At 39.3% G+C, this 21,095-nt stretch overlaps 1 protein-coding gene across 1 annotated transcript in view; it reads right to left on the bottom strand.

The window, feature by feature from the left end:
• RDX (radixin) overlaps window positions 1–21,095 on the bottom strand; it is a 46,926-nt gene that overhangs the window by 2,242 nt on the left and 23,589 nt on the right. Inside the window, exons 6-14 of the mRNA XM_014965943.1 lie at window positions 18,111–18,194; window positions 17,494–17,640; window positions 15,906–16,002; window positions 15,094–15,257; window positions 14,321–14,451; window positions 12,531–12,691; window positions 11,471–11,563; window positions 10,407–10,649; window positions 9,259–9,419 (exon numbers count right to left, since the gene is read on the bottom strand). Of these exons, the coding sequence (XP_014821429.1) occupies window positions 9,259–9,419; window positions 10,407–10,649; window positions 11,471–11,563; window positions 12,531–12,691; window positions 14,321–14,451; window positions 15,094–15,257; window positions 15,906–16,002; window positions 17,494–17,640; window positions 18,111–18,194 (1,281 nt within the window). The remainder of the gene's footprint in view (window positions 1–9,258; window positions 9,420–10,406; window positions 10,650–11,470; window positions 11,564–12,530; window positions 12,692–14,320; window positions 14,452–15,093; window positions 15,258–15,905; window positions 16,003–17,493; window positions 17,641–18,110; window positions 18,195–21,095) is intronic.

The following is a 21,095-nucleotide window of genomic DNA, read 5'->3' as shown; positions in this document are numbered from 1 at the left end:
ATAAGTAGCAACTTCTGTATTTCACTTTAATAAAGCTATTACAAGGCCTGATGCCAAATACTGTATTAGAAATCTCCAGTTTAACCGTATTAGAAATCTCCAGTTTAACTGTGCCATATATACGTATTTGATATATATATGTGTATATACATATGTGTGTAAATTATCAAGCTCAGTTGAAACCAAGGGAAATTATACTACCTTTCCCTTAGAAAACAGTTTCATCCATTAAGCCCCAGATTGCACAGCTCGTTGCAGTGTCATAGGCAAAACGCAGTTATTACAAAATCACTGGGGAGGAAAAACGCATTTTTACTCTTAAAATGATAGAATAAGCCACAACAGAAGTAATCAAAGGAAATATGACTGAAGAAAGAAATATATGGTATTCTCTTCTCCAGCGCTCTCTAAAGAATCCAGCAAATGTCAATGAACAAATAAATAAAAAGCCTGGTGGATTTTACCGAAGTACTTCGCTACCATAAATCTAGTTTGAGAAAAAAATCCACCTTGCCAGCTGCAGCCGCCTGCCCCTCGCTGTCACCCTGCAGTCTAAGCACTCAGATAATGCTACACCATCATTTCCCTAAGTCCTAAGGCTTCAACTTTTTTCTCCCACAATGTTTTTAAACTAATAATTATGCAACCCCTTCCTTCCCCATCCTCATTTGCATTCTCGTACTGAAACGCAGTTATTTAATTGCATTGAAGCTCTCAATGATCTAAACTGAAATCCGTTTTTCAGATGAAATAAATGGCATGAGGCACTAGCAAAGGAAAAAAAAAAGCAAAGCAAAGCAAAACAAAACCCAAGAGCAGTAAAGCAAGGTGAGAAGTAAGAACCAGTTCAAAGACTGGGAGAAACAGGTACAAGAAGAGCCACCCAAAGTTTAGAGGTCATATAGAAGGGCCACCCAAACATGTAGAAGTCACCACTAGAAAGAAGTTTCTCCACAATCTGTTTTCATGGCCCCACGTGAAAATGACTGGAGACACGTAAGAAATCTTTCCCCCCACGTCTGCCGCTGCTTCCCAAGGTGAGGATGGGCTGAAGGAGCTGCTGGATGCCTGACTCCTCAGGGACATCTGTGCTTCTGCTACAGAGGAGTTCAGCTTCTGCCAGGCTGAGCTGCAGGTGAGGTTCCAATCCGGGCAGGGCTGTAACACCTTTAAATAAGACTCTGCAGGAAAAAGTCAACTATTTGGGGTTTTTTGGGGGTTTGTTTTTTTTTTTTAGTATTTTTACATCCAGCACAACTGAATGCAGAAAAGGAAATCCATAGCACAAGACAACCTTTCCCAACCATTCTGCTGTTGGAGCAGGCACAGCCATCCTGTTCCAGCACTTTCTCCTGCATAGCCCAGGATGGACAGACAGACAGAGGAGCGACACAAGAGAAGCAGGGAATTTCTCTCCCCCTGCTCCCATGTATGCGTGACCAGGGCCAGGCTCAAAGGTGAGCCCCGTGGGCATAAACCCTGTGATTTGGATCTTCCCTGGTTTTCTGCCTGCATTAGCATACTTGTTTTCTGACATTTTCTGCTCTCCAGAACGCTGCTGGCAATTATTAACCAGTCAGTAGGGTTATTTCTTCTATAAGGGTGGCAAAGACTCTGCGTGCCCGATAAGAGAACATGCAGCCAAAATTAATCCTATTATCCCAAGAAGCAGCAATAATAGCTCTAAATTTAAAGGTGATGAGTTAGCTGGCTTTGCTGCAAACAACACGGTAAGATCCCAAATGCAAAAGAAGAAAGAGGAAGAGCTGTGCCTTCAAGCGGCAAGAGAGAAGAACAACCACTGGCACTGAGCAGCAGGACAGGTGCCCGAAATAAGAGCAGAGATCCAAGAAGTTAAAACGTGAATTAAATGGAAGAAAAAAAAACTATCAAGGTCAGGAAACAAACAGCAGAAGTGCCCCTTAATGATACAAAGATTTCTTATCATTTTTAGACATTTTTCTGATGCGTGAGTGAGCTTGCTGTCCTGTCCCCAAACCCGAAACACTGAATCTGCCCCTCAAACCTGTCCCCAGTCCCAGTGGCGGCGGTGGCAGGATGGGCTGGTCCCTGTGCTCCGCACATTCCCTGCACCTTCTCAACTTACTTTGTGGAAGATCAAAGTGCACTTGGCAGAAAAGTTTTTGGCTTCAGCCCTGATGCAAATAAACGCCTCTCTGGCAATACGACTGCAATTACCATATGCATAGAGATTATTAATTAATCAGAAGCGCTGCTTAAATAAAAGTAAAGCTAGACCATTTCAGCTCATCAGTATAATGTATTTGAAGAAAACATTTGACACAGGAGCCGGCCATTTACTGGAAGCTCAGTTTAGTAGACTATTGCTGGAGTTATAGATGAAGTTAAATACCGTATCAGGTTTAATGAAGAAATCAAGGGTGATTAAGAAGCGTGAAAGCTGAGGCCGCAGGGAGCTGCCAGTTTGCCAGGAGATGCCGCAGAGCTCGGCGTGTGTGCGCAGGGAGCCCATCACACCATCACTCTTCCACGTGGGTTTTGCCGTGCTGGGACCAGCCGTGGGGCAGCGGGGACCCTGCATCTACATGGCTCTGCTCTCCTCAGGGCAGAAACGCTCCAAGGCAAAATTAGCAGACTGCAGAGGATGTCTTCTGCTGAAATTTAGCAAGCTACGGTACAGAGGCCAGCCTGGGCACACATGGCCTTAAGAACTCCAAGACTTTTTAGTGCTGGGCATTGGGCTTTCTAGAAGCTGTCAGCTAATGGCAATTCCTCCTGTGTAAATAAGGTAATTTAAAAGCAAACAAAAAAACCAAAACACATACAAGCAAAAAAAAAAAAAAAAGCAATGCAATTGTCCTACCTCTGAGCTTGGTCTCTTTGCACCTGATCCACTCAGGCAGAGCACAGGGAACATTAACTCCCAGGCACACCCCATGCCTTAGGAATATTTTGCACCGACCAGGCCGTCTCCTTTGATGTGCATTTCCATTGGCCCTCGCTGCTCCTGCTGCCTAAACCTACTGCTGTGGACAGAAACACTGCGACACGTTATTTACAAAAGCCAGTACCAACACCCTGATGGAATCCCAGCAATTACAAACGCTCCATTTCCCTTTGCTAACTTCATCTTTCCCTATCACGTGGGCAGGATCTGTCTCTTCCTGAGTATCTACAATATTGCAGGCACCGCTGCAAATACCGCGGTCTCTTCTCGTGAAGAAATCTGATGGTTTGGGATTGGAGCTTTGGGGGGAGGTTTTTTGGGTTTTGGTGAGTCCACGTCACTCACATGAAATGAACCACACACATTTGGTACGTCAGCAATCCCTGCGCAGTGAAGGGAGAAAAAGCAGAACGAGTCAAAGTTTAACTGTACTCCAAAGGAGCAATTTATCAACCCAGAACCTGCAAACAATAAAACAAGCAGAAGCCACAGACTCCATGAATCAACCCAAAGCCCGGGGACTGGCCCATGCCTATAGATCTGGGCTCAGCCCCGTGAAATGGAAAGGGCACCTTCCTCCAACAAATGGGCTACTGAATTCGCCAAACAAATGATCGGTCACACACAGAGAATTTATGGATGCTGCACTGAAGAGGAGTCCTCAACCCCAGAGAATACATGGGCCAGTTAAGGATTCCACCTCCCCACAAGGTTTGGCTTTGGTGCTTTTTTGGAGGGGTGGTTTTGTTTTTTTTCTTCTTGTAGTCATGAACCATTACTCATCACCCAGCGTTTCGGCGGGGCAGCAGGCACTGCCTGTCTCAGCACAAACAACAGAACACACTCTTGGGGGGGTGGGCACAAAAATTACCACTGTTCATTTGCTGATCCATTGACATCACATTTTCCAGGAAAATCTTACCACCCAGCCGAGACACGTCACGTTACGTGTATGAGACAACTTCTAGCAATAAGTGGACTTTGCTCTTCTGTAAGGAAGCTTTCAATTTTCTTACGTTGATATTTTTACCCAAAAAGTATCTTTACGAACATAAGATGTAAACACTATGAACACGTTTGCATCAACAACCTGGTCCCACTGGGATGCATCATCTTTTGATAAATTCCCCGATTCTTGAAACTAATCTGAGGGCTTGTGGAGAACAAGACTTTTTAGATGATCCACACGTGAAGAGAGATGGAAAAAGCTTGCATAAAAACTTGTTTTCAAAAGCGAAAGTTTTAACTGTTCATTTTAATCTCTACTCTTTCTTTTAAAAAAAAGTACTTTCTCCTCAGAAGTTTAAAACATTTTGTTTAGAACAAACCTCCCTTTTCCTCAGCAGTACCTCAGCAGGTTACTCGAACAGACCTAGAGAACATGTTTTAAGAGTGGGCAAAAGCACAAAAACGCTTTCCAAACTAGGTTTAAAAAGGCAGATGTGAATTTTGTACCGTTTTGGACTAAATAAACAGAGTACACAAGAAACATGTACTCAAAGAGCACAACCAACAGAAAATGTAGGATGTGCAGAGCAGACTACTTCTAGAAGACAGAGCATCTTCCTTCCCATTGAGACATTCTGGGGAAGTGTATCAGTCTGGCCTGTAGATACTGGCACTGATTTGAATCCTTTTCTCTCCACCTCAAGAGCATATTTAAAAAAAATCCTTCCAAAGCACTTACCTCCCCTGTCAAGCACAATATTCTGAAGTTACACACCAGCTCATCTCTAAGCATCTGGAGGAAAAGAAGGTTATTGGGAGTGGTCAGCATGGATTGACCAAGGGGAAACCATGCTTGACCAATCTGATAGCCTTCCACGATGGCACGACTGGCTGAGTAGACATTGCTACCTTGACATTGCAAGCCTTTTGACACTGTCTCCCATAACATCTTCACAGATAAGCTTAGGAAGAGTGGGTTGGATGAGTGGACAGTGAGATGGATTAAGAACTCGCTAAAAGACAGAGATAAAGGGGAAACCATGCTTGACCAATCTGATAGCCTTCCACGATGGCACGACTGGCTGAGTAGACATTGCTACCTTGACATTGCAAGCCTTTTGACACTGTCTCCCATAACATCTTCACAGATAAGCTTAGGAAGAGTGGGTTGGATGAGTGGACAGTGAGATGGATTAAGAACTCGCTAAAAGACAGAGATAAGAGGGTCGTGATTAGGGGCACAGAATCTAGTTGGAGGTCTGCAACAAGTGGCGTTCCCCAGGGGTCAGTACTGGGTCCAGTCATCTTCAATGACCCGGATGAAGGGGTGGAATGTACCCTCAGCAAATTTACTGATGACACAAAACTGGGAGGGGTGGCTGACACTCCAGAAGGTTGTGCGGCCATGCAGCGAGACCTGGACAGGCTGGAGAGTTGGGCAGAGAAGAACCCAAAGAAGTTGAACAAGGGCAAGTGTAGGGTGCTGCACATGGGGAGGAATAACCCCCTGCACCAGTACAGGTTGGGGGCTGACCTGCTGGAGAGCAGCTCTGCAGAGAAGGACCTAAGAGTCCTGATGGACAACAAGTTGACCATGAGGTAGCAATGCACCCTTGTAGCCAAGAAGGCCAATGGCATCCTGGGGTGCATTAAAAAAAGCATGGCCAGCAGGTCGAGGGAGAACTTCCTCCCCCTCTACTCTGCCCTGATGAGCCACATGGTGTCCAGTTCTGGCCTCCTAGTTCAAGAAAGACAAGGAACTACTGGAAAGTTCAGCAGAGGGCTACAAAGATGATCAAGGGAATGGAGCACAAGGAAAGGCTGAGACCTGAGTCTGTTTAGCCTGGAGAAGAGAAGAGACTGGGAGGGGAATCTCATCAATGCTCTTAAATATCTGAAGGGCAGGTGTAAAGAAGATGGGGCTACACTCTTTTCAGTGGTGCCCACCAATCCTGAGTCTGTTTAGCCTGGAGAAGAGAAGAGACTGGGAGGGGAATCTCATCAATGCTCTTAAATATCTGAAGGGCAGGTGTAAAGAAGATGGGGCTACACTCTTTTCAGTGGTGCCCACCAATAGGACAAGGGGCAAAGGGCACAAACTGGAACACAGGAAGTTCCATCTGAACATGAGGAAAAACTTCGAGGGTGGCAGAGCACTGGAACAGGCTGCCCAGAGAGGTGGTGGAGGCTCCTTCTCTGGAGATATTCAAAACCTGCCTGGATGCGTTCCTGTCCAACCTGCTCTAGGTGACCCTGCTTTGGCAGCGGGGTTGGACTAGATGATCTCCAAAGGTCCCTTCCAACTCCTACCATTCTGTGATTCCATGACACCCATGCAGATCTCTAAAATAATGAGAAAACTCACATGTAATGCTTCAGCAGGATGGGCTCCAAGACGAGAGCAGCATAAAATTAGAAACATGCACAGCAAAAAGTATCAAGTGGACGCATTTGAATTCATCATAGCAACTTTGCCATGCAGAGTAACACAAAGGGTGATGTGCTTGTATTGAGTGCAGGGCCAAACAAACGAAGATAGAATGGAACATCACTTGAGAGCTCTAATTCACCTGAGTGCTGTTTAGCAGATTAATTTGTATACCTATTTATATGGGACTGTTGCTTCCAACTGTATTGGACAGGTGAAAAAGCCCCTTCGACTTGCCGTTATAGAAGGCATGTACTTCACAGCACTGTCCACTATGATGTGCAGGATCAAAAAACCACATCAAGGTTTCTCAGTGCTTAAGACATTGACCTACTAAACTAAATTTTACTTAATGTGGGGCTATGCAATATGTAGGCAGTGATTGAAAGTTCTTATATTACCCATAGAGCTCTTATGTGGCAAAATTACCCTCTGTTCTCAAGAAAGTCAATTTGCTCTGATGATTCACATCCTGTTTTGAATTGACAATCACCAGTGCTTCCTCTCAACTGTACGTGGTAATTTCTTAAGCAGAGTACCAATCTCTAAGGATATAATTTGAAATATATTTTTCTTTAAATTTCATTTTGACCAGAGTGTGAAACAAAAGATGACCAAAATTTGTACACTGCTCTGGCAAAAGGCCGTTACAGTGCATTTAGCAGAGCTGACAAAAAAAAGTACATTAAATAACAACAATGGACCTCAGAGAAATTAACTGTATCTCTTTATTGTTAACCAATGAATGTTATCCAAAATAGTAGATGTAATTGTAGCTTAATTGTACAACACAAAACATGATGCTAAAGGAAAAAGCACGTGGAAAATTACTTCACCAAGTCATCATTAAATGTATTCTTAGTATTTCTGCACCAGTAAGTGTTCCCAACTGCTGGTGACAGCAGCTATTACCACTTTGTTCATTGTGAAAATCCATATTACAAATGGTTGTTCCTGGTTGTTTAGAAAAAAAAAAAAAAAAAATCACACAGCTTTATAAATGGATCTAATCCATTTAGCCCTACTCTAGGTATTGTAGATTTATGAACAGCAAACTTTACTGGTATTTTTTCGCAACACTGAAACTGATGCATCAGTGTTAGTGCACACCTTCCAGGGAAAAATGAAGACTCACTGGAAGCACAGCATTTCACCTGCTACGGCAAACTGTTCCAATACTTCAGAAATTTGTTTAAGTTTCAGCGTATGAAGCCTGTGAAACAAAAACTGTTCTGACAATGCACTGCAAGTAGAAACACCAGCTTCCACCAAGCAGCATTTTGAAGCATGTGCACGCCATCTGCACATCAGTCTTTAAGGTCAACCAGATATGTTTAGCCCCACAAACCGAAAATATATTAATGTATCTTTATTTTATTTTCATGATGTCACCCCACATAGCCAACCTTTAACTCCACAAAAAAAAAAAAACCAACCAAACTTAGTAGGACTGTTCATAAGAAATTTAAACCTATTGTGCATGAAAAAAATGTTTAATAAAATGGCAAATTTTAATAGATAAGTGTAAATTTATGAGTGCATAATATCAAACAGAAAAGAGCTGAACCATCCTCAGAGAAAGCAGGGCTCTTCCACTGTAGAGATTTACTAGGGTACTAGAACAGAAGGAATAACTGCAGTCCACATTAACTGTGAAGTTATTTCTAAAGTTCAATTGCTAAGAAAATTTCTCAAAAAAGCAGGTCTCCTTTTCAAGAGGGAAAGGACTCAATAACGATGATCTGACATCAGATATGACAATTAAAATACTAGCTTCACTGAAAACTGAAGCTACCAACACTTTTACTCCAATTCTGGGAACTTTCATTTTGCATTTGGAAACCCCAAAAACAGACTAACTTACACGCACATTCTACACCCCTCCCAGGAGATAGTATACCAGTGACAGGTTACAGCTTTAAAACACACAAGATGCTTTCACAATTTAAACTCCACAAAAGGCAGTTAGACAGTATTTAGCACTATAAATCCATCTTAAAGTAAAACAAAATCCTAGGAGTAAGGGCTCCTAGCATTCTATGGTATCACTGTGTAGTGATAGTCAATTTAAACAGTTTTTTTCATGGTGTTTGAAGGACCAGTCATCATGTATATAGTAGTGAGGTAGGATACTGTCCCCTCCCTGGGACTGATGTTTTCATATGCTCCCTTGCCAGAAAGGTCCAGGTCTCCCTACTGCAAATAAAATAATTACAAGCAAATAGCACATGAAGCTTTGTTTTGGTTTTGTTTATTTTTTTCCCTTTGCTACATTAGAACATTTTGCACATCTAAAGAATCACCTAGGAAAAGCAATACTTATTCAAGCCTATCAGCAGCCACGTGCTGCCACAGGTAGTGTTCCATTTAAAAGTATTTCCTGGAACTACCACCTGCCATCCAGACCTTTGTGAACAGGTAGGCAAAGAAAACCATCAATGATGACAGGACATGAAACACCAAAGAATTTCACTTGGGAGAAAAAGAACGAAACTGAAAGTCAGCAATATCAAACTCTTAATGGTGTAGCTACATTGAAAGACGTGATTTCAAACTTCATACTGAAATAGTATGAAATAGTACCTATCCCATTTAGGTTCAGTTCCATTCTTCTTTCTATTTCTTAATGTTTAAGCAATACAGACACTTGTCAGTCATATATTTCACATCAGTTTCTAAAGAAAAAAAATGAAACAATGCAACTGAAAACATGATGGGGAAAAAACTGCTATTATTTTCCACACCCCGCCCCCCTCCAAAAAGCTAGGGATGACAGACTGCCTTAGTGTTGAATACCTTCCCCTAAATTTGTCTTCTAGCCACTGTAGTCAAACTGGTATTAAGTGCTTTGGCAAAGTGGGGTGCAATCCATCAAATCTGCAAAGGCCTGCTTTTTTTCTCTGTTGGTGGTTCAGCTTTACGAGGAACATATATGCAAAGTAACAGCTCTCACATTGCTTCAAACTCATCGATACGCTGCTTTGTATTGCCTTGTCGGATCTGTCGAAGAGTCTTGTACTTATCACGGCCTGCTTTAACATTCTCAGCGTGAAGGACATCATTTTGTGTTTTCTTGGTTTCATCTCTGGCTTGAGCCAACTCAGAACTTAAAGCCTGTTGAATAAAATATTTGTATTTAAGTGCTTTGAGTAATCTTTCAATAATTCTGGAATTTCTGTTAACAGTTATTCTGCAACTGGGATAAGGATGTCTTGAATGCCAACCTATGAAATGCTTGTTGTGCTGCTCAGTAACTCAAGTTGTGAGGTCTATCAGAAAGACAGCAGAAGGAAAGAGGAGAGGAGCATAGGATTCCTTCCTTACATAAATGTGAGCATCAAACTAAAAAAACAAAAAGGCCTCATACCATAACATCCAAGAAGTATCGGAACAGCAAGATAGAGCAGGAGAATGACCTTTTTCAATTTCTGCTTCACTAAAGACAGCTCTTTTATCTCCCTGATCCTGTTCAGCAATTGGCCAAGCAGAAAGGAAATTACAAAAACACAAGACTAAGATTTTGCTGCCAGAAAAAGAAGCGACTTTCCATTTCTTTTGTTTCCTTCCCAAATAGACATTTCATAACAAGGCAAAGGGTTACCACTAATAGATTATTATACTTTGAGGAGCAAGATTAGTCTAGGAGGAAAAGCTTAATTTCAAGGAAATAAGATTAATCCAAAATGGGCATAATTCAGTTATTGCATTTACAACATCTGTGAATAACTGCAAATAAACAGAAATACTACTAAGCAAACATCTGTTCATAGCACTTAATAAATTTCCTTATTGAGAAAGGAAAGCATTAAGTTTTAACATCCAATGTCCTGGACGTTATATAATTATTCAAAACCTTTACTGGCCAATGTGACAACACACTAATACTTTTAAGTTATAAAGCACCATCTTAAATCCAATATTTCTATGTATTCCACTTCCAGAATACTATGAGTGATACTAGTTAGTAAATTAATAATAAACATAGTAGATGATAAAAAGGCTGTTTCTTTGACACACCATAATTTCAATGAGATTTTTGACAAATAAAGAATGAAAACACAAAACCTGAATTATGTTGATAAAACTATGAATCTTCATTACCTGGAGCTGCTTCTTAACACGTTCATTTTTCTGTGTTTCTGTTACCCGCTCTTCCTCACTCCTGTGATTCATGACACCATCAGAAGACAGTTCTGCACTGGCTTCAGCATTGTTCTCATCATGTTCATCATGTTCATTCTCTGTTGGAGGAATCACTGGTGGGGGAGGAGGTGGAGGAGGAGCAGACATCACAGACTTCAGTTCTTCTTTGGTCTTTTCCAAGTCCTCTTGGGCTGCAAAAGCCTAAATATAGTAAACAGCACTTAGCACCTTTTAACATTATTTATGAATAGTCAGAAAAATAAAAATAAATATTTGAGATATTTTCAGACACACGGGAACTGTCTTTTATAAGTGACACAACCAGCTTAACTTACTGAAAATTGTCAAATAGGCATATAGGGTGAAAAAGACAGGACTCAAAGCCAACTGTTCCAGACTCCAGCTATTTCCAGCAGTAGACAAGAGAAGAGTTAGAGAATAGGGCAGCCATACTGATTGCTTCCCAACTTTGCTAGCCTCCTGAAATTTGAGGCTCAGGGTCTTCCTAAATCAAAGGTGATGTCCTAGAATTTTGAATTCAACCAGAACTTTTATGAATTTGTTCCATTTACATCCCATAGCTAATTACATATTTTGTGAATGAATACTATTTTACTTTAAACTATTGTGCAGTTACATTTGATGTGACTTCTGTTACTGTTCTGGTTCATCTTTTCACCACCACTCATTATTTTATATATCTCCCTCCTGAGGTGTTTCATTTTCCAACACGAAGCTCCAATCTATTTCATCCTCACACATAGGGAAGTCATTTCCAATCTTTGACCATACCTTTGTGATGAGAATTTCAACCCCTTCATGACTATTTAATATTAAGAAATGAGTTAAATAGAAGTATAGGCTGGCTTCAGTAGACTGGAGAAGAAAAGGCTTTAAGAAAGGCTTCTCTGAAGCCTAAGGGAGAGAGAGAGATTCAACCCCATGGACTTCCAGTGGGATTTCCGCTCTCATCTCCCTTAGTTTCTTTGAAGTTCTGACTTCACACAGCATGAGCTCATTACTTTGTGCTGCCATTCTGAGGCTTCCTCTTCTTTCTTTTTCTTGGCCTCCTCTAGAAGTGCAATCTTGGCGGTGAATTCAGCAAGTTCTGCTGCCTGAAACAAACAAACAAAAAGAAGTAGAAGTTTTAATTTAGTATCATTTCTGCTCTGCAGTGGAAGAAAGCAGAGCCTTTGCTGTGGTCCAACTTGAAAAGAGTTTGGTACCATCCATCACTTCTCTGCTGAATATAGAAATGTTAAGCATACGTGACAGTGGGAATGAATCGGTACCCCCGCCTGATGGAATTAAGTCCAGAAAAAAAATATAAAATTATCTTCTGCACTTCCAAAGCTTGCTAGGAAAAAGCAAGCTGTAGTTACAAATTAGCATTTGGGATTGTTTCAGTTTAATACAACTTTAACGGTTCCACCAGTAAGATTATGACTCTGGTTCATAATCACAGTACTGAGCTAAATCTCACCTTCAGAATTGTGTGCTAATTTTGCAGAAGATCAAAAAGTTGAGAAATAATTTCTTCTATTATTTTCATGCATTTCTCAGTTATTATGTGCAAATCTGGAATTAGAAGTAGTCTGGTACAGAATGTGAGAAGATACTGTAAATGCTGGAAATGGTGGGGGGCGGAACCAAAAAAAACACACAAAAAAACCCCAAACCACAATGTCACCAACTCCCCACCGCCATCATCAAGCTTTCAGAACAGACCTGCCTCAGAGAACGGGCTTCCTAGTGGACTGCAGAAGGAAGCTAGTCGTTCTCAGCTGGATAAGCCTGACACTATTAGAAAAAGAATGTAGTGAGCGTTGTCAGCTGAAATGCCTGCTTCATCATCTAATTTCCTACAGCTCCAGAGTTTGGGTTTTTTCTTGCAAGAAGTAGCGAATCTAATGCAGTTCTAAAAGAGTTCCCACAACAATCTGTAACATTATTTGACATGCTTTTAATCTGTGTTTCAACTTAACTTGTCCATTTGACTAAATAGATATAACCAAGAATAAAGGTTACATTTTCAATTATCTTTTTCAATGTGTTTCAAAATAGGGTTAAATAGCTTCTTACTAGCTGCTCCTGGTTCTTCATTTGATCAGCTGCCTGCTTGGCTAGAGCAGCTTTAGCTTCTTCAGCTGCTCGACGCTCTTTCTCCAGGCGCTCTGCCTCCTCTTTTGCACGCTTTCGTTCTTGATCCAGTTCTAGAGCTCTTCTAGTCTGTTCCTCTAGCTCTGCCAAAAGGAAAGTTCGCAGACAAGATATCACTGCCCAGCTCTTCCTCATATGTGACACAGATAACAGCTGTAACACGCTCAAAATAAAGTAACCTAGAAAGCTGACAAAGATTTACAAGGCTGCCTCAAGCTAAGACGGGCTGTTGAGCACGTTACCCGAAGCTATGCCCCACGTCTGATTGTTTTCTCCCTCCTCCATAAGACATACTTTGGATATACTTCATCTCACCGGACGGTGCCAACAGCCCAGCATTCCAGAAAATCATCACTTCACTGATAAAACTAAACACGCAAATATACAAACATATACACGCACATATACCCTCCCTCTTACTACTGAGGAGATTTTAGATAATTAAATCGTACTCTTTTATAGTAAAAAAGCAAAAAAACATCTTCTACTCTATTGAAAAGTCTACAGACAATTTAGGTGTGTGCCTCAAGCAAAATGACCTAAAACCCATTGGAAGGGTCAGAAGAATTATCCCTAGAACAGAGCCAGAAAGATGCAAACAGGGAAGTTTTAAATCAAGGGATCTACTCTAACAAAATCTTTCCATGAAGATGGAGAACACTTAACTACCGAGTCAACTTCAAGAACCCAGACACCACTTTTGTAAACACATTTTCATACATCAACAGAAGGCTAGAAAAACCAGCAGCACATGAATATTATATATTGCATCAGAAATTAGGCCATGTTGCTAACAAGGGTTAAGAGAAAGAACATTGTTAAACCTTTAGAATCACTCTGACATTGTTTTCTCCTGGGCTCAAGGGCTGACCCTTAAACTATTCCAAGGCACAGTTTGTGTGTTACCTGCCTGGATGTGTCCAGCCTGTTCTGCACTGAAAGACTGAAAAATGCAGAGGCAGAGCTGGAGACCAGTGCCAGGCAGATGTCATTTATTTGCATGGATTTAGTCAGCGATTCTCTCTACTCTGCCTGAAGCCAACAGTTAGGAACAGAAGAGAGGAATAACATTTTTAGGAACGTGAACCAAACCTGAAGCAAATAAAGAACATGGAGAAGAGGGACTGGGAAGTAGTGGAGGCAGGGACAATACAGGGTGGTTCAACACAAAGAACTGTGATTGGTGAAACTATTCACTACCATGTCATGAGATTTTAATTCTTAAATTCTCAGGTCTCACAAGAGAATAGGAAAATACAGAAACAAGTAATTTCCAAATGAAAAGCTAAATTCAACAAAATCCTAGGGGCAATACTTTGAATCTTCGTCTCTAATTTACCCTCCTCCCTCCAACTCCAGGTTTTCAGCACCGTAAGCATTTCATAACTCTGGGTTGAACTGTGTGTGCATTCATTTCTTTTTTTATTAAAGAAAATGGAAACTTTTGCTATGTTAGGAATTGGTTTTATATTACAAATATACACACATGTGCACACACACCATCTCTTAACAGTGAAAAAGAATCTCTCTTAAGTAATACAACACTAAATTCTTGTTGTTTAGTGAAATAAATTAAAAACTAAACAAACAATAAAAAACCCCACCCCACAACAAAAATCCCCCACACCCCAAGAGAACTGTGGAACTGAACTGCCCAACCGAACCAAACATTGTCATCAGATATAAGAAATCCGGGATCAGTGAGAGCTCACCTTTCTGAGCTTTCATTGTTTGTTCCTCAATTTGTCTTAAGCGTTCCATTAATTCTTCCTTTTCACGCTCTATTCTTTCCTTTTCCTTTTCTGCTATCTCCCTTTTCTTCTTCTCATTTTCTAATTGTGCCCTGAAAAAAAAAAAAAGTAGTAAAAGGGGATTTCAAACCTCAAACAGATTAAATTCTACTGTAAAGATGTCGATAACCTATTTTTCCGTTTACTCAGCTGGCAGAGAAGCAAGCAGTTTTAAAAAATGCTAGAACAAGCAAGTTTCTGTTTCAAAATACTGCACAGAAAAATAATTTCTGAACAGAACTGATTAGCAACCTTGGTTATGGTTCAACTAGGTAAATCCACAATTATACCTGCACTTTAGACAGGGTTGGTGCTTCATCTGGGCTAGAAATGGCAACGGTATTTTTTAAATATACAAAAGGTAAGCCAGGACATTCTTCACTGAACTTGCTTTAAAGGTTCACCTGCAGAGTATGAAAGTCCCTAAGGATTAAGCAACAGCGAGTTAAGACCGCTTCACAAAAACATAATGAGAAACAACAGTACAGCTACTATTACTATGCTGAAAGCTCAAAAAAGATACGGCTTTCTATTAAGACAGGTGAGCCATGCCAGTCCACAAACCTGCTTATATATTACAGAAAGAAAAGCAGCTCTCTCTTTCCTACAATGCTAAGATGTCTGATATTCTATGACTTAGTTTTCTTAAAAGGGTACAAGAATTTTTTTCTGTTTCATGGAAGTTTGTTAATTACCTTTCCAATTGTTTCTGATGTTTCTCTTCTCTAGCTTGGGCCTTCATCTGTTGCACTTCAATTGTATCAGGTTTCCTCCTCCTCATGTACAATTCATGATTTCCCATACACAGTGCCAAAATTCGCTTGTTAATTCTCAGACGGGGTGCATAAAAAACAAAATCCTAGCAAAAATAATGGCAGCATTTCCATTAATCTAAAAATATAGTTGTGACAAGACACAAAGCATTACTGCACACTTGCAATTGTTAAATTTAAATTTACAAGTATTTTAACATTCATCCTCTGAGCAATCCAACATCATAATCTATAAATTTAGTTACTGTCAGCAACTTGCAAGATAAAGTCAGAATTACATATGGATTCCTCCACGTAGAGGCTAGCTAGTTTACATGAGATTATTTATTTAAACTTCTAAAAAAAGGGAGACTAATCTCTATTTCTCAAGAGTTTCAACCTAGAAAGTCTCAGGAAATGTACTGCTCTAATAGAAAAAAAGAAAAACAGAAGTGAGGGCCAGAGAATTTAGCATCTTACACTGCGGGCTTTTAAACACATCACAGAATATCAGATGATTTAAATTAAAAGAAAAAAAAAAACAAAAAACAACAAGAAATCTTAAAAGAGTATCAACCAGAATGAAAAGAGAGAAAATAAACATACCATACTCAAAATGAAGATTTCTTTTGATTACTGACTTTTCTATCAATAAGAATAATAAATGTCATAAAATATTTACTCATGCCACGTCAAGTCCCTGCAGGCTTAAATCTCTTCATATACAAAGGCATTCTATTCTACACACTACTTACAGGGGCCTTTTTGTCAATTGGCTTTATGACAAATTTTTTGTCATTAAAAGAGATGTTTCGTATTTCACTCCAAGGAAAACCAATCTTGGGTGTCAGCCTTCAAAGAGAAAAAGGTCTCATTAGAAGCAGCAAAGGTGTGCATTCTGTTTATGTCCACTGAGTCTTAACTCTGTACCATTTTCAGTGTCACACTTAGTTACACTTACAAAACATAACAACAGTTCAAGCATATTTTGGTAGAAAATTATTTTTTTTTATACGTTATTCCACCAAATTAATAAATTAGATAAAGAATAAATTACATGGCATTGTAACAGAAGGAATTTCAATTTTTGACTTATTCTACTTGCATTAAATAGGTGCTAAACATCACAATAATGTACTGATTATTTATAACCTATTGGTAATTTTATTTTCAGTGAAAAGAATAACTATTTAAATTTGAGAAAGTCTGACAGACTGAAATTAAATTAGCTTTCAGCAATGTTGTACTTCAGTTTAACTCAGATGTAAGATCTTATATCTCTTACATTTCTTATAGCTCTTACATTTTCAAAGTTCAAGTTAAATTTATTTCTCTTGCATCTTAAGTAAAATAAATTCAGTTCAGTTCAGAAACTGCTACAGTGTTATACACCAAGTGCTTAACTGTAAATATTTTTTTTCATGACCACAGAACATTTTTTCAATTCATGTTATCTTAATTACAAGCATTAGGAAATGTTTACATATTTCATTACTAACTAGCAGGTGTTAAAGAATACCAAAAATTGATTGATCGTTCAATCTGATCGGAAAATTTTCTGAAAATTTCCTTCGTTCAGGTGTTATATTGCCATCTAATGGCAATTAAGGCTTATAGAATTTTGTTAGAGTATATGAATTGAAGAGCATGAGTTTCAGTTCAGCTGACAGCCGTTATCTGGTGTTTGAAACATCATGTTTAATTTCAAATCACTGTGAAAGGACTGTTGACATCAGATACTACTAACAAGTGTTTGGAAAGAAATAAAAGAATAAGTCTGTTGCTCTGTTTCCAGATTCTTTGAATTTCATACATTTCCGCTTCATCCCTCTTCAAGTAGGACAGAATATTTGATCTCTTTATCAGGACACAAGATTGATCTATTTTCTTTGATGTCTAAAAGGTTTTGCTTTTGGATACCGAACTTTTTCATGCAATAACAGCTACAACTCTAGTCACTGCTCTTAGAAAACATTTCCCATTAAATATGTTGCTCAGTTTATCAACGTTCTTTTTATCCTGACTGAAGAGGAGGTCTCAAGGGAGTGCAAAGTACACAAAGAAACCATGTAAAGATGGTTTAGGTATCATACATCCATATTAAGCAACATAAATTTAAGTTTCCACAGAACTGCCCTTCCTTTCCATCCCTATTTAATCTTTAAAAATTCAAAAAGTCTGGCAGTTAACATCTCTCTCTCTTCTTCTATCTTTTACATAGATTAGAAGGTCTTTGAGAACCTGTTTTGCTAGATGCTACTGAACACACAATAAGGTGGTTTTTGTATAGTCTCAGATAGGATCTCCTAGGATAGAACTGCAAAATGAGTATTCGCTACTTACTTATCATCATGCTCATAAATATTCAGACCCAAAGCATCAACTCCTAGCCACAATTCAGTTCCTTTTTTATTCTTTATTTCAAAATAGTTGACTCCATACATTTCCAAGTCTTGTGCTATCTTAAGGTACTCCATCATAGAATCTTCCCTGATGAAAGAAGATAAAGAAAAAGAAGGCATAGTGTGGGCAAATCAAAAATACATTGTAAGAATAAGGGAACTGCAGAGTAACTAGTTAGTGTAAAGTTTAGTTAGGAATTAAACCCCTCTGAAATTCACGGCTACGTTGACTCAGATACAAGTGTAGAGCTCTACGCCCAAGTAGAGTCCAATCATCACACTTTGTCTTTTCACCCTGTGAGCTAAGGAAACACTAAACAGATCTGAAAGGCAGGAAACCGTGGACAGAGGCAGTTGACACAACCTTATCATACAGGTAAGCCAAGAACCTAATTGGAAACTCAACCCTCACTGAAGCTTTCATGGAAGCTTTTGATAACCGCCTACCCTGCTCAGAATAAAAGAAAGCAGTTTCCAAACAAATACAGCGCGCTCCACAATACATCTTAATAACAACAGAAAACCTGGAAGGTCTTGGAACATTTTTTATGTAATTACCTTAACATTCCCCTGTGCTCTTCGTGCCAGTTCTGTATTCTTTCTTCCCACTGTTCTTTTGTCAGTTTGTGCTGTTCTAACACGCTGTGAATAGAAGTTATTGCTATTAAATAACGCTGACAGCCTATTTAACCTCTTAAAGTTATAAAAATAAGTTTGGTTATGCCGCATAACACATGTCTTAATTGAATACACTTAAGCGTGACTTCCTATACACTCCTCATCTTTTTAACCTAAACAGACACAGAAACTTTGTATTTCAACAAATACTGTTAAATTAGTGTGAAGTAATTTCTTTTTTTCATAGTATTCTACAGCTTTGTACTATAAAAGTCACACCATGGCATATTTCAGCTTTCAGTAAAGTTATAAAATGTTTGAACACCTGAAAATACCTATAAAACCTTCATACAACTAGGCTGAAAATTCATCTCTAGGCATGCACAGATAACACTCAAGCTTTCATTCTGCTGTCACTTGAAAAAGTAACACATTAAGAAAAGTCAGCAGACTAGCTTGTTGGGGGGTTTTGGAGGTTTTGTTTGTTCGGGGTTTTTTAATATCTAAAAAACCAACACTGAAGCAGTTTCAGAAAACTACTTGATATTTATCTACTGCTGCAATGATGGAATTATATATTCACCTACTAGAACTTTCCATGTAGTACTGCAGCAAGAAATTAAATGCATATGGTAACTTTATTATGCTTTTACTCCATGCACCTAGCATTTCAAGCATTTCTATAGAAATTATTTTGAAGGACAGTTAAAAAAAAAAAAAAAAAACAAAAAACTGCAAGATAATCTGTCACTTGATTTGCTAATCTGCCCATATTCAGTGAAGTGCACTTTTCAGTGGTAGCCACGTCACATTTTGATTTGCTTAGAGCACATCCCTATCAAAAGGCTTTCCTCCTAAAAACTGAGGCAGAGATTTTAAGTTTTGCACCTGCACAAAGCCAAGGTGTTCACAGCAAAATGATACAAGAACATGCAATGACAAGACATCTTTTTTGTTTACTTTCTCTTTGCCCTAAATATAATAACTACAGAAGCCTGTAACAGAACGCTCAAAGTCGAACAGCCTGCCTTGGCTGTAATAATCTAAAAGCATCCTGGCAATCATTTACAAGTTTCTATTACATAAAAAAATTAATTCCAAGTCTTCTAGGACAACGTTAGCTCATTAAAGAAGTTCTGTAATTAAATCAGGGCTGATTTTTACATTGTGAGCTGCTTTCCACCATTATCTCTTCTACTCGTTGAGCAAATATTCACAAAACGTTCAAAATAAAGGACAAAACAGGATACTGCAAAATACACTATCCCAGGATTATATCACACAAGGGCCCATCTGAAACTAAGAGCCCTGCTCCCAAGCTCTTCTTCACAGAATTACAGAATGATTGAGGCTGGAATTGACCTGTGCAGGTCATCTTATCCACCCCTCTGCTCAAAGCAGGGTCACCTACAGCCAATAGCCTAGGACCATGTCTAGATAATTTGAGTACCTCTAAGGAGGGCAACTCTGCAAGCTCTCCAGGCAACCTGTGCCAGCACTCAGCACAAGTCACCATGAGGGTTACTATCTCGGGCTTTCCAAATTAAGTTAAATTTCTACTTCTACAAAATTCTTTGCACGTTCCTCTTTTTGAATTGGAGTTGAAAGACACGAGGAAATTGGGCACAACTGAAATACAATTCAAGTGTATTTCACTTCATAGAATCATAGAATTCATAAACTTGAACACAATATTTTATTTCTTTACTGCAAAAGGGGTCAAATACTATAACAGGTCGGCCAGAGAGGTTGCAGCGTTCTCCCTTGGAAATATTTAAAACCCAACCTGAAAAGGAATTGAGCAACCTGCTATAATTAGAATAGAATATTCCAGTTGGAAGGGACCTACAATGACTATCTAGTCCAGCTGCTTGGCCAAAAGTTAAAGCATGTTATTAAGGACATTGTCAAAACGCCTCTTAAACACTGACCACATGGGGCATCAACCACCTGTCTAGGTGACTTTACTTTCAGTAAGGGGATTGGACTAGATTGTCTTTAGAGCTCCCCTTCCAACCTCAAGTGATTCTATGTTTCTATGATATCCTCAAAGCTGGCAATGTCTTTGGCAATAGCCATCTCATCATTTGGCCCCCTCCATTCTCTCTTCACATGCTACTGATGAAGCATCACGAGCAGATATGAAAGAACTATTGCAACAGATTAACTCAGCAAGGACTCGATGCCTTATTGTTACCCAGTTCACAGTTTTGAGCCAAAAATATGTAATAGTTCTGACAGATAAACATTAAGACCCTACAATTAACAGGAACTGCAAATCTTCTCTCACCTTTTCCAGTAAAATTTTGCAAAGCTAGTCTACTTTGGGAAACAAGTAAATATTTTTGACATTATATTGTTCTTAAGTATTTTTATTATGTACTTGTTAGTTTTCTGGAAAATCTCCTGGTGACAGGAGGCAAACCAGGAATAATTGTGTTCGAATGAATACAAAAGCTCCATGCTCACTCAGTGCCAACTGGCACACGACTGGCTGAAAGCATATATGCTGAACATATATATATGAACATTTGTCTACTGAAAAGGAGCATCTTAAGTATTTGAGTTTGTGTCATACACAAGCACTGCACTGTTCACAGGCTGTCATCATAACAGAGCAAAACCCAAGATTTGTGAACTAACATATTCAGCAATGACAGGTTCACTGGTTTTGCATCTCCCCACCTTCCTAACAAAGGGAATTTCTCTAGAAAGAGGTATAGACTTCACTGTCACCAGAAGGAAGTAAACAGCCAAAACCAAACTCTTTGCCAGGATCTTTAAAGAAATCTGAAACATTTTGAGGAGTATTTGTTTCAATACTTCACAACAATCCTATTGAAATGCTTTTTTGCTTGCTAGAAAATTCTTAAGCTTAGTTACACTAATAAGTGAGCTAACTTTTCAAGCCAGACTTTTAAAGAA

The sequence above is a fragment of the Calidris pugnax genome, unplaced genomic scaffold (genome assembly GCF_001431845.1).
Source record: "Calidris pugnax isolate Ruff unplaced genomic scaffold, ASM143184v1 scaffold20, whole genome shotgun sequence".
Lineage (NCBI taxonomy): Eukaryota > Metazoa > Chordata > Aves > Charadriiformes > Scolopacidae > Calidris > Calidris pugnax.
The sequence above is the reverse complement of the archived record's forward strand: the minus strand, read 5'-3'. Positions and strand labels throughout refer to the sequence as shown.